This window comes from Rana temporaria, chromosome 3 (genome assembly GCF_905171775.1).
Source record: "Rana temporaria chromosome 3, aRanTem1.1, whole genome shotgun sequence".
NCBI lineage: Eukaryota > Metazoa > Chordata > Amphibia > Anura > Ranidae > Rana > Rana temporaria.
This window is the reverse complement of record NC_053491.1, coordinates 193,153,950-193,173,014: the sequence shown is the minus strand read 5'-3', so window position 1 is coordinate 193,173,014 and position 19,065 is coordinate 193,153,950. Positions and strand designations below refer to the sequence as shown.

The 19,065-nt window shown below is 43.4% G+C and overlaps 1 protein-coding gene across 3 annotated transcripts in view; it reads left to right on the top strand.

Moving 5' to 3' along the window:
• CPM (carboxypeptidase M) overlaps positions 1-17,738 on the top strand; it is a 110,762-nt gene extending 93,024 nt beyond the window's left edge. For all 3 annotated transcript variants that reach the window (XM_040344027.1, XM_040344025.1, XM_040344028.1), the window contains 4 exons: positions 7,763-7,903; positions 9,207-9,359; positions 14,307-14,455; positions 16,415-17,738. In XM_040344027.1, coding sequence (XP_040199961.1) covers positions 7,763-7,903; positions 9,207-9,359; positions 14,307-14,455; positions 16,415-16,642 — 671 coding nt within the window. In that variant the 3' untranslated portion in view covers positions 16,643-17,738. The remainder of the gene's footprint in view (positions 1-7,762; positions 7,904-9,206; positions 9,360-14,306; positions 14,456-16,414) is intronic.
• Positions 17,739-19,065: the final 1,327 nt, after the last annotated feature.

Genomic DNA, 19,065 nt, shown 5'->3' with positions numbered 1-19,065 from the left:
CATCTCCCCCACTGTAATATCCACAGACATCTCCCCCACTGTAATATCCACAGACATCTCCCCACTGTAATATCCACATACATCACCCGACTGTAATATCCACAGACATCTCCCCCACTGTAATGTCCACAGACATCTCCCCCACTGTAATATCCACAATCTCCCCCCCCCTGTAATATCCACAGACATCTCCCCACTGTAATATCCACAGACATCTCCCCACTGTAATATCCACAGTCATCTCCCCACTGTAATATCCACAGACATCTCCCCACTGTAATACCCACAGACATCTCCCCCACTGTAATATCCACAGACATCTCCCCCACTGTAATATCCACAGACATCTCCCCACTGTAATATCCACAGACATCTCCCCACTGTAATATCCACAGACATCTCCCCCACTGTAATATCCACTGTAATATCCACAGACATCTCCCCCACTGTAATATCCACAGACATCTCCCCCACTGTAATATCCACAGACATCTCCCCCACTGTAATATCCACAGACATCTCCCCACTGTAATATCCACAGATACCTCCCCCACTGTAATATCCATAGACATCTCCCCTACTGTAATATCCACAGACATCTCCCCTACTGTAATATCCACAGACATCTCCCCTACTGTAATATCCACAGACATCTCCCCCACTGTAATATCCACAGACATCCCCCCCTGTAATATCCACAGACATCTCCCCCCTGTAATATCCACAGACATCTCCCCCACTGTAATATCCACAATCTCCCCCCCTGTAATATCCACAGACATCTCCCCCACTGTAATATCCACAGACATCTCCCCCACTGTAATATCCACAGACATCTGCCCACTGTAATATCCACAGACATCTCCCCCAATGTAATATCCACAGACATCTCCCCACTGTAATATCCACAGACATCTCCCCCACTGTAATATCCACTGTAATATCCACAGACATCTCCCCCACTGTAATATCCACAGACATCTCCCCCACTGTAATATCCACAGACATCTCCCCCACTGTAATATCCACAGACATCTCCCCCACTGTAATATCCACAGACATCTCCCCACTGTAATATCCACAGACATCTCCCCCACTGTAATATCCACAGACATCTCCCCCACTGTAATATCCACATACATCTCCCCCACTGTAATATCCACATACATCTCCCCCACTGTAATATCCACATACATCTGCCCACTGTAATATCCAGACATCTCCCCCACTGTAATATCCACTGTAATATCCACAGACATCTCCCCCACTGTAATATCCACTGTAATATCCACAGACATCTCCCCCACTGTAATATCCACAGACATCTCCCCCACTGTAATATCCACAGACATCTCCCCCACTGTAATATCCACAGACATCTCCCCCACTGTAATATCCACAGACATCTCCCCACTGTAATATCCACAGACATCTCCCCCACTGTAATATCCACAGACATCTCCCCACTGTAATATCCACTGTAATATCCACAGACATCTCCCCCACTGTAATATCCACTGTAATATCCACAGACATCTCCCCCACTGTAATATCCACAGACATCTCCCCCACTGTAATATCCACAGACATCTCCCCCACTGTAATATCCACAGACATCTCCCCACTGTAATATCCACATACATCACCCGACTGTAATATCCACAGACATCTCCCCCACTGTAATGTCCACAGACATCTCCCCCACTGTAATATCCACAATCTCCCCCCCCTGTAATATCCACAGACATCTCCCCACTGTAATATCCACAGACATCTCCCCACTGTAATATCCACAGACATCTCCCCCACTGTAATATCCACAGACATCTCCCCCACTGTAATATCCACAGACATCTCCCCCACTGTAATATCCACAGACATCTCCCCCACTGTAATATCCACAGACATCTCCCCCACTGTAATATCCACAGACATCTCCCCACTGTAATATCCACTGTAATATCCACATACATCTCCCCCACTGTAATATCCACTGTAATATCCACAGACATCTCCCCCACTGTAATATCCACAGACATCTCCCCCACTGTAATATCCACAGACATCTCCCCCACTGTAATATCCACAGACATCTCCCCACTGTAATATCCACAGACATCTCCCCCACTGTAATATGTACAGACATCTCCCCCACTGTAATATCCACATACATCTCCCCCACTGTAATATCCACAGACATCTCCCCCCTGTAATACCCACAGACATCTCCCCCCTGTAATATCCACAGACATCTCCCCCACTGTAATATCCACACACCCCCCCCCTGTTATATCCACAGACATCTCCCCCACTGTAATATCCACAGACATCTCCCCCCTGTAATATCCACAGACATCTCCCCCACTGTAATATCCACAGACATCTCCCCCACTGTAATATCCACAGACATCTCCCCACTGTAATATCCACAGACATCTCCCCCCTGTAATATCCACAGACATCTCCCCCACTGTAATATCCACAGACATCTCCCCCAATGTAATATCTACAGACATCACCCCCGCTGAAATATCCACAGACATCTCCCCCACTGTAATATCCACAGACATCTCCCCCACTGTAATATCCACAGACATCTCCCCCACTGTAATATCCACAGACATCTCCCCACTGTAATATCCACAGACATCTCCCCCACTGTAATATTCACAGACATCTCCCCCACTGTAATATTCACAGACATCTTCCCACTGTAATATCCACAGACATCTCCCCACTGTAATATCCACAGACATCTCCCCCACTGTAATATCCACAGACATCTCCCCCACTGTAATATCCACAGACATCTCCCCCACTGTAATATCCACAGACATCTCCCCACTGTAATATCCACAGACATCTCCCCCACTGTAATATCCACTGTAATATCCACAGACATCTCCCCCACTGTAATATCCACTGTAATATCCACAGACATCTCCCCCACTGTAATATCCACAGACATCTCCCCCACTGTAATATCCACAGACATCTCCCCCACTGTAATATCCACAGACATCTCCCCACTGTAATATCCACATACATCACCCGACTGTAATATCCACAGACATCTCCCCCACTGTAATGTCCACAGACATCTCCCCCACTGTAATATCCACAATCTCCCCCCCCCCTGTAATATCCACAGACATCTCCCCACTGTAATATCCACAGACATCTCCCCACTGTAATATCCACAGTCATCTCCCCACTGTAATATCCACAGACATCTCCCCCACTGTAATATCCACAGACATCTCCCCCACTGTAATATCCACAGACATCTCCCCCACTGTAATATCCACAGACATCTCCCCACTGTAATATCCACAGACATCTCCCCACTGTAATATCCACAGACATCTCCCCCACTGTAATATCCACAATCTCCCCCCCCCCTGTAATATCCACAGACATCTCCCCCACTGTAATATCCACAGACATCTCCCCCACTGTAATATCCACAGACATCTGCCCACTGTAATATCCACAGACATCTCCCCCAATGTAATATCCACAGACATCTCCCCACTGTAATATCCACAGACATCTCCCCCACTGTAATATCCACTGTAATATCCACAGACATCTCCCCCACTGTAATATCCACAGACATCTCCCCCACTGTAATATCCACAGACATCTCCCCCACTGTAATATCCACAGACATCTCCCCCACTGTAATATCCACAGACATCTCCCCACTGTAATATCCACAGACATCTCCCCCACTGTAATATCCACAGACATCTCCCCCACTGTAATATCCACAGACATCTCCCCCCTGTAATACCCACAGACATCTCCCCCACTGTAATATCCACAACCCCTCCCCCCTGTAATACCCACAGACATCTCCCCCACTGTAATATCCACACCCCCCCCCCCTGTTATATCCACAGACATCTCCCCCACTGTAATATCCACAGACATCTGCCCACTGTAATATCCACAGACATCTCCCCCACTGTAATATCCACAGACATCTCCCCCACTGTAATATCCACAGACATCTCCCCACTGTAATATCCACAGACATCTCCCCACTGTAATATCCACAGACATCTCCCCCACTGTAATATCCACAGACATCTCCCCCACTGTAATATCCACAGACATCTCCCCCACTGTAATATCCACAGACATCTCCCCCCTGTAATACCCACAGACATCTCCCCCACTGTAATATCCACAACCCCCCCCCCCCTGTAATATCCACAGACATCTCCCCCACTGTAATATCCACAGACATCTGCCCACTGTAATATCCACAGACATCTCCCCCACTGTAATATCCACAGACATCTCCCCCACTGTAATATCCACAGACATCTCCCCCCTGTAATATCCACAGACATCTCCCCCCTGTAATATCCACAGACATCTCCCCCACTGTAATATCCACAGACATCTCCCCCACTGTAATATCCACAGACATCTCCCCCACTGTAATGTCCACAGACATCTCCCCCACTGTAATATCCACAATCTCCCCCCCCCTGTAATATCCACAGACATCTCCCCACTGTAATATCCACAACCCCCCCCCCCTGTTATATCCACAGACATCTCCCCCACTGTAATATCCACAGACATCTGCCCACTGTAATATCCACAGACATCTCCCCCACTGTAATATCCACAGACATCTCCCCCACTGTAATATCCACAGACATCTCCCCACTGTAATATCCACAGACATCTCCCCACTGTAATATCCACAGACATCTCCCCCACTGTAATATCCACAGACACCTCCCCCACTGTAATATCCACAGACATCTCCCCCACTGTAATATCCACAGACATCTCCCCCCTGTAATACCCACAGACATCTCCCCCACTGTAATATCCACAACCCCCCCCCCTGTTATATCCACAGACATCTCCCCCACTGTAATATCCACAGACATCTGCCCACTGTAATATCCACAGACATCTCCCCCACTGTAATATCCACAGACATCTCCCCCACTGTAATATCCACAGACATCTCCCCCCTGTAATATCCACAGACATCTCCCCCCTGTAATATCCACAGACATCTCCCCCACTGTAATATCCACAGACATCTCCCCCACTGTAATATCCACAGACATCTCCCCCACTGTAATGTCCACAGACATCTCCCCCACTGTAATATCCACAATCTCCCCCCCCCCTGTAATATCCACAGACATCTCCCCACTGTAATATCCACAGACATCTCCCCACTGTAATATCCACAGACATCTCCCCCACTGTAATATTCACAGACATCTTCCCACTGTAATATCCACAGACATCTCCCCACTGTAATATCCACAGACATCTCCCCCACTGTAATATCCACAGACATCTCCCCCACTGTAATATCCACAGACATCTCCCCCACTGTAATATCCACAGACATCTCCCCCACTGTAATATCCACAGACATCTCCCCACTGTAATATCCACAATCACCCCCACTGTAATATCCACAGACATCTCCCCCACTGTAATATCCACAGACATCTCCCCCAATGTAATATCCACAGACATCTTCCCACTGTAATATCCACAGACATCTCCCCACTGTAATATGGTCCACATCTCCCTCACTGTATAGGAAGATTAGTGCTTGCTTAGTCTTACTAGAGAAGCCGGCCAAACACGAGCAGTTGAGGCCGGGTGATGACATCAGTGCGCCGCTCTAAGCTCACCTAGGCCGCCGCTGGGTGGACCAAGATGGCAGCCGCTTCAGGAGCTAGGCCGAAGCTGCAGCCTTTCCTATGGCCGGGCCAGCAGCGGAGCTCCGCAGATGACGTGGTGTGCCGATCCGCATATGGTGACCTGTTCAGATCACGGATCATTTACGAATTAGGAATTAATCGTTAATTTCTGCAGCCCTAATATATATAGAATCAAGTATATATATACTATATTTCCCAGCGTCAGGGATAGCCATCTGCATATGTCACTGGCACATTGGTTGAACATATTGAGCTCAACTACAATGAAACCAACATGCAGTGGGCTGTTCCTGAGTATACTGTGAGAATTTGGTCTGTCCTAGGTATGTGGAGATTTGTGTTCTCAAAAAAAGAATCTGAAGCTTACACACTACATAGTTAGGTTGAAAAAAGTCCATCTAGTTCATCTAGTTCAAGCATAAAAATAAATAAAATAAAATAAATTATAATAAAAAAAAACAGTACTAAAAATACTATTTCAATTTATTGTGAAACTTGCTAGAAATATGGGGCCAGATTCACAAAAGGGATACGACGGCGTATCTGCTGATACGCCGTCGTATCCCTGTTTCTATCTATGCGACTGATTCATAGAATCAGTTACGCATAGATATCCCTAAGATCCAACAGGTGTAAAAGTTTTACACTGTCGGATCTTAGGATGCAGTACCGCGGCCGCCGCTGGGGTGATTTTGCGTCGTAAACCAGCATCGGGTATGCAAATTAGCAGTTACGGCGATCCACAAAATGTTTTCACGTCGTTACGTCGCCGCAAGTGTTAGTTTGCCGTCGCAAAGATAGTGTACCTTTTACAAAGTGTAAACCTAGTACATCATGTAAAAGTATACCCGTCTTTCCCGCGACGCTTTCGATTTTTATTTTTTATTTTTTCGGCGCAAGTCTTTTTTACCCGTCGCGATTCACAAAACGTTGGCGCGTCGTAACTTCGCGCAAAGCACGTCGGGATATTTGCGACGGGAGCATGCGCAGTACGTCCAGCGCGGGAGCGAGCCTAATTTAAATGGGACTCGCCCCATTCGATTGGGCCCGCCTTGCGCCGGACGGATTTAGGATACACCACCACAAATTTCCAGGTAAGTGCTTTGTGGATCGGGCACTTAGCCAGAAAATTTGCGGCAGTGTAACCTAAATCGGTTACGTTACGCTGCGCCGCTTGGCTGTGAATCTGGCCCATGGTGTTTTTTAGCATAGCCTGCTGAAGAACATGCACAGTCTACCATGCCTGGTACTTCTGCTTTTCATCGTGCTGTTCTTGACATGTACAGTGCCACCTTGCAATAAAATTTTTGCTGGTAATCTTGTGGTTCTGGTCTGGAACACCATCCTGCCCACTATCTGAATCTGTGGCCATTCCCAATCCCACCCACTGTACCTATCTTAGTCTCAAGTGTCTTGGATCCTGCGAAACTACAAGTCCCATCATGCCTCTGCCTGTGGGAGTCATGCTTGTAACTGTCAGCGTTGCAATGCGCCATGGGACTTCTATTTCCGCAACAGCTGGAGGGCAGCCAGTTTGAGACCCCTGCGTCTAACCCCTTGTTTCTTATGATACCCCTGCATTTAATCCAAGCACTAGCACACACTTCCTGGCTTACAGTCTGAAAAATACTTTTCTCCAGGCTACCCTCTCATGATATTCTCCTGCTGCTTGCTTGCCCTCATCAGTGTCAGGCAGACAGGTAACCCTTCTGATCCAGTCACGGTTATGCCAGAGTCTGGATTAGCAGCACAGGATCTGCATGGTCCTATGAAGAGGAGAAGTACAGAGCTCCCTCTAGTGGTTAGTCTATAGATTTCTCTATTTAATACAATAAAGTTAGTATAGCTGGTCAGGGTGATATTTTTAGTTATTATTGGTACTTGTATAGCACCAACTAATTAGACAGGAGCCAGGTAACCTACCAGCATTTCTCTGGAGTTTGGGAGGAAACCAGTGTTCCCATAGGAAACCCACACAAGCTTTGTGATATGCATTTTTTATTGATTGCTAAATATTTGTTCACTGCAATATTCTAATCTCACAGCATCTCCGGATAATGATTTTTTGAAGTATCTCGCTCAAACATATGCCAACAATCACGCCACAATGTCCTCAAACAATATGTGTGATTCAGCAGCATTTCAGGGTGGCATCACCAATGGCTACGCATGGTATCCTGTGAGAGGTAGGTTCTTGAAAAGCCTTTGTTTTTTTCTTTGTTTTTTTTTTCTGAGCATTACATTCGCCACTTTATTTTTTTTTAACCACTTGAGTCCCTGAGGCTTTTTCCTCTTAAGGCCTCTTGCCCATTAATTGTAATGTGCCTATGCACACAGGCGCGTAAACAAGCGCCATGTTTTCTTCAGTAAAAAAAATTATAGAAAAATCTGCATTTTTTGTTCAGTAATTTTTTGCGCAAATGACCATTAACATATTGTGAACACGAGAATACATTTGCACGTATGTGTGCGAAAATATGCGCAAATACATACATACATACAAAAAAAACTGCTGAAAAAATAGATGCTTAAACAGGAGTATTGTGTGCAAGAGGCCTAAATCTCCTTGAGTTCCAGAGTGTTTTATTCCATTTTTACAATGTCTCAGTTCCATACAGAATATAATGTGTTTTAGATTTTTACATCCAACCTAAAGTATTACAAATAGTTTTTTTTGCTAATAAATTTAGATATACCAGTATATAATTTTTATCTTCTTTTAGCTTTTTATTGGGAATAAATCAGAAAAAAACAACATTTCAGTAATTTTTCGCAACTCATTGTTTAAGGACAGTGCCACCCACCCCTATTTATTTACCCCGAAATATAATCAACGCCTGCTGATTAAGTGGATGTCACATTAATGCGATTTGTGTAGAATGTATCAAAAGTGAACACGTGTTTTACTTTAAGAAGGATTTATTCCTATTTTGCTGCAAAATGACACACTTAGGGGAAAAACAGAGTTTGTGTAATTTGTTAGAATAACATTAACCACTTCAATACAGGGCATTTTCACCCCCTTCCTGCCCAGGCCAATTTTCAGCTTTCAGCGCTGTTTACAATTTGAATGACAATTGCGCGGTCCTGCAACACTGTACACAAACAAAATTGTTATCATTTTTTTGAGACAGATAGAGCTTTCTTTCGGGATCACAACAGAGGGAACCAATGCGCCGCGGCCCAGACTCCCGGAAGTGGGGACAGGAGGGGGGGTAGGAGAGAAATAAGTGGAACTCCGCTTTAACATTAGGGCGTAAAGTCTTTGGCACTCACTCAACTGCATCACCACCAATGTCAAATTTCTGGTCCAGAGGCAAAGAAATCAGTCACATTTAGACTGTAGGCCCCTATATATACCGTACATCACCTTATATCTTTAAATCCTGCTGACAACAATGTTAATAATAGACATGTTATTTGTTTAGGATGAGAAAGTTGAGAAAATGTCCTTCCAGAATTTATCGTTTTTATTCCTAAAAACTACAGGTGGCATGCAAGATTATAACTACATCTATAGCCAATGTTTTGAAATTACAATTGAGGTCTCATGCTGTAAATATCCAAATGCTTCCACACTGGAGAATTACTGGAATGATAACAGAGTATCGTTGATCGAGTACATGAAGAAGGTGCACATGGGTACGTATGTATTGATAATTGTACTTCAAGCTAATTGTAATGTACCACAGACCAGCAGGAGGTCGTATGGAGGACCATTCTAAATCTTGCAAAGCAAAATCTTGAATTCCTCCAGCAGAATCTTGATCTCCAATTTGGGAGTCCAAAGAGGCCAAAGTGTAACATAAGTGTTTTCAAAAGTTGATTAACTGTAGAAAATACAAATTTTGTAAAGATATACTGTATGACCAGCAGGTCCATTGTATTGCTGACATAAGGCACAATTTACCCCAGGACAAGGATTCTTTCCAGAATACAAAGTTCTGTCATTGGAGGAGGTGGATCCTGACATTCATCTGCTTTTTATTTTGTTTAAAAGTTAAGTTATAAAAAAACAAAGCCTATTGGGCATACCCAGGCTTAAAAACACAGAAAAGAGAGAAAAATAAAAGCACACAAAACATAAGAGGTTGGAAACCAAAGTCAAAGGGAACCCTCTCAGTTCTGCTGGTAGGCACTAAGTAGGATTCAGGAGAATAAATACCCACCTTACAATGCAATAACCTATGTAAAGTACTGGGAAGCAGAAAAGCATTAATCATGGGGGCATTGGCGTTGAGACAACCGTATACATTGGATTCCGTCCAGATGTCCCATACCTTAGAGAATTTGTTAGAGGATCCTCTAGATTCATATGTATATTTACACAATGGCATCATTTTATTTGCAACTGTATTCTAGAAGTCTAAATTAGAGGCCTGCAGAGATTTCCATTAAAGGAGTAAAGACTTGCGAGCATAAAATAACAACCCTATCAAAATTCTCATGGCCCTAGAGGTGGCCAGTAAATGAAATAGACCCAAAATACAAACAACTATGTATACGGTTACTGAAATGGTAGTAACTGAACAAATGCACATTTTTAAATATTAGTCCAAAAAAGATTAACGCAGAGACAGTCCCAGAACACATGTAAAAAACGTGGCAGGGCCTTCCAAACAGCGCCAGCATTTAGATGGGTGTAGGGGAAAAAATGTATGTAACTGTTGGGAAGTGAAGTAGACTCTATGACAAATTTTAAATTGTATCAATCTATCCCTGACTGAGACCAGGTGTCGCATAGGGTGATCCCATATATCCTCTGAATCCAGCTCCGGAACCTCTGTGCGCCAACAGGACAAAAGCTTGTCAAGATCTCCATGTATAGTGGGTTTATATCTAGGGTTTCCTCTCGCAATAGGGACTCAAGCCCTGATAATGTAAGGGGTACTGGATTGCGAAATTACAACTGAAACGTGTGGCGCAACTGGAGTTAGGGAGGGAGGGAGTAGATCAGTTTAAGTGAGTCAAAAGTTTGAAGGACATCCCCTGTACAAACTTGGCTGAAAATGTAAATTATTTTAGAAGCCCATACGTTAGGGTCTGAAAACAGAAACAATTGTTTGAGAGAGGGTTTGAACCACAGTGGTGTGATTGGGCGATAAATGATGAGGGGACACTGGGTGTTGCAGTTGCCAGACTTTAATAATGGATCTCAGGGAATGTGTAATTTAAAAAATACTTATGAGCCAAGATGTGCTGCCTCCAGTACCATTGCTGCTTTGGTCTTGTCTGCCACCAGCCAGTTATGCGCCTGAGTAATCAAAAGCAGCATTGTAATAGGCAAATAAGTCTGGAAATGTTAGTCCGATCTGCTTCCATGGTCTCTGTAGTATTGTCAATCTAAATCTAGGTTTTAAACCCCAGAGGAAAGAGGCCAGAGCAGATTCGAATTGTCTAAAATATTTCCTAGGGATCCAAAACTGGGGCATGACGAAGAATGTATAGTATAGAGGGGAGCAATCTCATTTTAATGATATTGATCCTCCCTAAGAGGGGGAGGGAGAGAGAGAGAGAGGTGGGACCAGGCCAACATACGTTGCTTTGCCAGAGTTAATAACGGCGATAAATTTAAAGGCACTGCTCCTCTTTAGATACAGATATAGTGAGGTAGCATTGTCACTCTAGGACAGTGATGGCGAACCTTGGCACCCCCGTGTTTTTGGAACTTCATTTCCCATGATGCTCGTGCACTCTGCAGTGTAGTTAAGCATCATGGGAAATGTAGTTCCAAAACATCTGGGGTGCTAAGGTTCGGCATTACTGCACGATAAGGAGTGTTTTACTGGCAAAATCAGCGTGCATTGCTCCAAATGACGTCGCAAGGACGTCATTGGTTTCCACGTTAACGTAAATTACGTCCGGCCGTATTCGTGAACGACTTACGCAAACGACGTAAAAAATTCAAAACTCGGCGCGGGAACGATGGCCATACTTAACATAGGATACGCCGCACTTACCCCTCCTATAGCAGGGGTAACTTTCCGCCGGAAAAAGCCTAACGCAAACGACGTAAAAAAAAAAAGCGCCGGGCGGTCGTTCGTTTCTGAATCTGCGTAAATGCTCATTTGCATATTCGACGTGTAAAAGATACGGAAGCGCCACCTAGCGGACGGCCTGGAATTGCAGCCTAAGATCCGACGGTGTAAGTCACTTACACCTGTCAGATCTTAGGCATATCTATGCGTAACCTGATTCTATGAATCAGGCGCATAGATACGACGGCCCGACTCAGAGATACGACGGTGTATCAGGACAGGAGATACGCCGTCGTATCTTCTTTCTGAATCCGGCCCACTATCTGCATTCAGGCTTTGTATTTGTATGTAACCGCTCACATGAGAAGCTACAATGGACATAAAAAAAAGTCTACACACCTCTGTTAAAATGTTAGGTTTCTGTGATATAAAAAAATGAGACAAAGATGAATCATTACAAAACCTTTTCCACCTTTAATGTGACCTATAAACTGTGCAGCACAATTGAAAAACAAACTGTGAAACCTTGTGGTTGCATAAGTATGCACACCCTCTTATAACTAGAAATGAAGCTGTGTTTAGAATTTTAAGCAATCACCTTCTAACTCATGTTAAATAGGAGTCAGTACACACTCTGATGAACCCAAAATAAAGTTAAGCTGTTCTAGTAGGTCTTTCCTGGCATTTTCTTGCATCATACAGCAAAAGACATGGTCCGCAGAGAGCTTCCAAAGCATCAGAGGGATCTCATTGTTAAAATGTATCAGTTGGGAGAAGGGATCTAAAGAATTTCCAAGGCATTAGATATTCCATGGAACACAATGAAGACAGTCATCATCAAGTGGAGAAAATAGGGCACAACAGTGATATTACCAGGAACTGGATGTCCCTCCAAATGATAAAAAGATAAGAAGAAAACTGGTAAGTGAGGCTGCCAATAGGCCTATAGCAACATTAAAAGAGCTGCAGGAATATCTGGCAAGTACTGGCTGTGTGGTACATGTGATAAAAATCTCCCATATTCTTCATATGTCTGGGCTATGGGGAAGAGTGGCAAGATGGAAGCATTTTCTTACAAAGAAAAAATTTGCAAAAACACATCTGGAGTCTCCCAAAAGTGTGTGGGGAAAATGTGTTATGGTCTGATGAAACTTAAAGTTTAACTTTTTGGCCATAATTCCAAAATATATCTGTGGTGGAAAAACAACACTGCACATCACCAAAAGAACACTTTACCCACAGTGAAGCATGGCGATGGCAGCATCATGCTTTGGGGCTGTTTTTCTTCAGCTGGAACAGTGGCCTTAGTCTAGGTAGAGGAAATTATGAACAGTTCCAAATACCAAACAATATTGGCACAAAACCTTCAGGCTTCTGCTAGAAAGCTGACCATGAAGAGGAATTTCATCTTTCAGCATGACAACAACCGAAAGCATACATCCAAATCAACAAAGGAATGGCTCCACTAGAAGAAGATTAAAGTTTTGAAATGGCTCAGACAGAGCCCAGACCTCAATCCCATTGAAAATCTGTGGTGGTGATCTAAAGAGGACTGTGCACATGAAATACCCTCGCAATCTGACAGATTTGGAGTGTTTTTGCAAAGAAGAGTGGGCAAATAGTCAAGATGTACCATGCTGATAGACTCATACCCAAAAAAGACTGGGTGCTGTAATAAAATCAAAAGGTGCTTCAAAGTAAAGTATTATGCCGCGTACACACCATCACTTTATGTGATGAAAAAAATGAAGTTTTTAAAAACGTCACTTTAATTGACTGTGTGTGGGGGAAAACGTTGTTTTATGTCTTGTAAAAAAACGACCCAAAAAAATTGAAGCATGCTTCAATTGTATGTGTCGTTTTTCAAAAGTGCACTTTTTACTTCACAGAAATTGACCGTGTGTAGCAAAAAACGTCGTTTTCTAAGACGTTTTTTCATCCACGCATGCCCAGAAGCTACTTATGAAGCAAGCTTCAATGGAAAAACGTGGTGGAACGTAACCTCACTTTGCAAGAACATTGTGAGAAAAACGATGGTGTGTAGGCAACTTCGTCTTTGAAAATTGAAGTTTCAAAAACGTCATTTTTTACTTCACAGAAAGTGTCGTTTTTTTTCATCACATAAAGTGATGGTGTGTATGCGGCATTAGTGTAAGGGTGTGCACATTTATGCAACCATACTTTTAATTTTTACGTCCCTCCACCTAAAAGATTTCAGTTTATAGGTCACATTAAAGGTGGAAACATTTCTGAAATGATTTATCTTTGTCTCATTTTTTTACATCACAGAAACCTGACATTTTAGCAGGGGTGTGTAGACTTTTTATATCCACTGTATACGAACAGCTGAAGCACCAGCCATTGATCTGTACAGAGTACAAATCTGACAGTTGCCGCTGATAGCTGCTGCCAGATCCACACTGCACAAGCAGTGTTTAAAAGTGCTAACAAGAATCTACTCACCTTCCCACATGCAAACTGCCATGTGAATGTAGCCAAAAATGTTTAGTTGATTAGTGTCGTTTTCCATGAAAAAAACAAGAATAAACTATGTTCAGTTGAAGGAAAGCACAATTGTCCTGTACAATAATAATGTCCATTGATTTCACAGGAATAAAGGGACAGGTGTTTGACATAAATGGAAAACCTGTCCAAAACGCTATTGTGGAGGTCACGAGAAAGCAACATATATGTCCATATAAAACTAACAAGTATGGGGAATATTATCTCTTACTTCTTCCCGGAACATACACATTTAATGTAAGTATCAAGACTACAGACCAGAGAAGCTAGTAAATGATTAATATATTGTATACCAGTAGATGGCCAACTTATGAAAAGCCATCAGTAGTTACAATTTTTCCATTGAATATCAAATATCGTATACGGGAAACGGATTGTGACTGTCCCCAGGTGCTGAGGATTGGGTTCCCTACTGCATGCCCCATGGCGAATATATCACATGATGGAATTTTGTGAGGCCCTTGCTGGATTCCCATGCCTCCCATATCCCTTTACCTGTCCTTCCGTCCTTTTCTTTCCCCCTCCCTTTTTTTTATTTTTTTTATTTCCCCCTTTCCCTTCGGCCCATAAATAAGACCTCTTAGACCCAAGACCTCCACCCTAATGATGCCCAACTGGCTAACAAATATATGCCACAAGCAATACTCTAGAAATGGACGCCCTCCTGAAGTGTTCCACAACTGGGGAAAGCACAGCGGGCATGAACACCAATGCCAACCACCTCCCGTTTTCCTTTCTTGCCCAATGGTTTTACCACTTTGTGTATTGCTTAATATGTACATTCATGTCATACCCAAGCTGTGAATTTCCCTGTGCGGCTTTGCATATACTTTTGGAAACTGTAACGCTAATACTAAACTGCACCTGAAAATGCTTAAAGTGTTACTAAACCCAGGACCCTGCATTCACTACATCTGGTCCCTCACAGTACACAGAACATTTTATGTAAATATAAACTGCTAAATACCTTTTCTCATCAAGAGTATATAGCAGTTTGGTGACTTCTATCAGTGTCTGGCCGAGCACTGGTTTGAGCTTATATGAGGCATTTTCATTCTTCTCTGACTGTCCTATGAGGCTGCAGGACCCCTGACCCTCTGGACAGGGCCGATTGGCCCTGTGCTGATTACATACACCCTCCCAACAAAAGAAATCACTCTAGCAATACACACCAAACTGAGCATGTGCAGAGTGCCCCTGACTTTGTTCCATCAGCAGATAGATTGAGGACTGTGGAAGAAGTGGAGGATCAAACAGCCTTTTTATACAATGCTGAGAATTAACCCCTTAGGTTCCACAGTGCCACAGTAACAAGCATGCTTTACTGCATATACAGACTAATTTCACCATTGTGGGTTTAGTAACACTTTAATAAAAATGATTATGAAACAAAATATTTCCAGTGAAAGGGATCACAGAACTAGAGTTTGTAGTCAGCGTCTTCGAGTATGAAATGTGATAACCCCAACAACCAAGGCCTGAGGTGTGCCTTGGGCTAGCTGGTCGGTATGCCAGAAAAAAGGGCATACCCTGAATGTAAGAATAAGAAAAATGTACAAAGAGTAAAGTATGAATGAAAGCTGGGGGAAACGGGTGGGTTGGAAACCTGAAATGGCGACAACACCGACCCCGACAGAGGAGGAGGCAGACTCCTCCTACAAACACAGGCTAGCCTTATACTTGTCTACCACTTCTGCTTTATTCTGTTAATGCTAAATCTTGCTTCTTCTGGTACTTGGTCTGTTTTTCAAACTACAGGCATACCCCGCTTTAAGTACACTCACTTTACATACACTCGCGAGTAAGGACATACCCCTGAGTGTATGTAAAGTGCCTTACAAGCACTGTACAGACATTTTGCAGCCACAGTAGAAGGAGCTGAAGCTCAGAGAGCATAGCCTGCCCTGTTCCAGTGTGCCCCTGACACCCCCACTACAGCCCCTGAGACCTTAACTACAGCTCCTAACACCCCCACTACACCCCCTAACCCCCCACTACACCCTATAAGTGCAAAAAGGCATTGTTTCACTTTAAGTACATTTTCGTTTTACAAACATGCTCTGGTCCCATTGTGTACTTAAAAGTGGGGTATGCCTGTATACTGTCTTCTGTGCATTATACCAATTCTGTACATATGGCTAGTAAAATTAAAAAGGATCATCTTATTAACATATGTTTAATGTTCCCATGTTTTAGGTCTCAGTGCAGAAAAACACAATAGTAACCAACATAACAGTGCCAGAGACTGTAGGTTTCTCAGCGATGGTTTATGACTTCCAGTACAAAGTCAATATAGGCAGCCCATCTTTGTTCCCAACAAATTGCAGCCCTAACGGAGACAGCAATAGCAGCAGCATACTGAAAGCATGTTTGCTGACAATTCTACTAAGAACTGCGCTGACATTCTTCGTTAATGCACTATAGCGCCTGCCATGAAAGATTCAAGCCTGCGCAAAGGAGCAAGTTTTGGGACTTTCCAGAAAGCAAGAAGCCAAAAAAGTTACCAAAAGTTTATATAGTAACAAGACACCATTAAATTGCCTTTTTAACTGCTTTTATTCCATGAATCACACCAGCAATATACAGATTTAATATTTTTAAAATTGTTGTTGCATTTATTGAAGATGTTAAGGTTAGAATGTTCGTGTTAACTTGTATGTGCCATTATTCAGACTTGTAATGCTTTATCATTCGACTTTCTCTGTGCTTGTTTATTACAATATCCATGTGAAATATTTGCTTTTACCATTTCGAGCCAGGACAAAAAGATCTGGAAGTATAGGTCAGCCTTTTTCAACCAGGGTGCCTTGGCAAAATGCCTAAAAATTGCACAAATTGCCCAAAAATTGTCACCAAGCCAGTGAGAGGATCAAGCCTTCCATTTTGTTACAAAAAGCCACAGGTTTTCATTGTGCATGATTTCACCATTGGAGACCATGCTGGCCAGCCACTGGCATCCTAACAATCGATGATGTCATCAGGATTTCGGGTGCCTGCATAGTATAATTGTTTGTCCCTCAGCACTGGGGTCACGTAAGCGAAGAGCAGGAGAGAAAATGAGGAAGAAATTCTATAATACTACCCAGTACCAGTTTGAGGTGGAGGAAAAAATCACCTCTAATGTTGGGTGGCCCACGTGTGTGAATACTGCTGCGATATGGAAAACTATTTGTTTTGTTTTTACATTTTAGAATGCTTCATTTCAAAGGGTGCCTTGACTAAAAAAAAGGTTGTGAAACATTGTTATAGGTTGCCGTTTTCTGGCTACCCATAGAAACTGATCACCAGGGTTCCATGGTCTTTCAGGGTTTTATACCAAGGATCATTCCATAAGTGCTAAAGTCTTTCCCCGCTCAGGAAATTGTAATTTTTTATTATAGATATTGTCAGATTTTACTTTTAGATGGTGCTTTCAGGTTCATGTCAGTTGTGTTCCTTCAGTTACTTTGGGATAGAAAAAAACCGATACATTTACTTGCTACTTTAGTCTGATGTAAAGATCACTTTGTAAAAAATAAATGTTGTTCTCACCCCACATTTTTTTAGCACCGCATTAAGGACTAGGACACCAGGCAAAAACAAAGAACAGCTTTGGGGCAGCCCCTGATGGTGGTCAACCCAACACCCCATCTGTAAAAAAATTTATTTCAGAGGTTTACAGCCACTTTAACTACACAATTCGAGATTTTCCTAGCTTGTGACGGAAAATATTGATTATATGAAGACAGGAGGCGAGTATCTTATGCATTAATCCTTCTTTATTAATGCTCACAGCAGAAATGTAAAAACATCTTAACGTAAGTCTTAAAAAGAAAACTGTAAGAACTACATATCCCAGCAGCCCCTGCGCCTTAGCCACTCCTATCCCAGTCTCTATAAATGGGCTGCTCTCTCCTGATTCCTCCTCTTTCTTTGTGTGAACCTTGAGGTGTCTTTATCAGGATCCTTACGTGAACCGTGTCTTCAACTGTCAATTCTTCGGCCGGCCGGCCCATGACTTCTTAATTGAAGACTTCTGCGGTAATATCAACAGGTCCCAACAGGATGGACCAACTGAGCGACCTTGATCCACTGGACATCCAGAAGCCGGGGAACATCACCCGAACGACAGGTCGCAATCATGTACCAAACAGGAACGCCGTCAATAACCTGAAACAGAAAACCCAAGACCATGAGAGGGTTGGGCAGGGAGGGAAGATACTCGCCTCCTGTCTTCATATAATCAATATTTTCCGTCACAAGCTAGGAAAATCTCGAATTATACATCAGACAGGAGGCTCATATCTTATGCAAGTTCAAAGCTTAACGTGGTATTCACAGTATTATTATAACAAATATGATATTTCAGAACATATTATCATAAAACAGACATAGCAACATGCTCCTCCGGTCTGAAGTAAAACAGGCGGAACACGGTCTCAGAAGACCAGTCAGCCGCCAGTAATAGGTCAGAAAGAGAACCTCCGGTCGCCACCACCTTGGTGGCCATGGCACCTCTGGATGAGTGTGCTCCAAACAGGGTAACGTTTATACCCGCCATTGCCATGATAGATCTAACCCAACGTGCCAAGGTAGCCGGGGTGACCGGGTTATGCGGTCTCGTGTAAGATATTAGGAGTTGAGAAGACCCCGGGGGTCGTAGATCTTTCGTGTTTGCCTCGTAAGTCTGTAGGCATCTAACCACGCAGAGTCGTGGGTGTGCAGGAAAACAGGGGTAGAACACCGAATGAAGGCCCGTTTTGGTTCTGCGGACTACCGTGAACTTCACCCCTTGAGGTGAAAATTGGCGTCTGGAAATGTCCAAGGCCCTAACGTCTGAGACACGTTTGATGGAGATCAGGCATAAC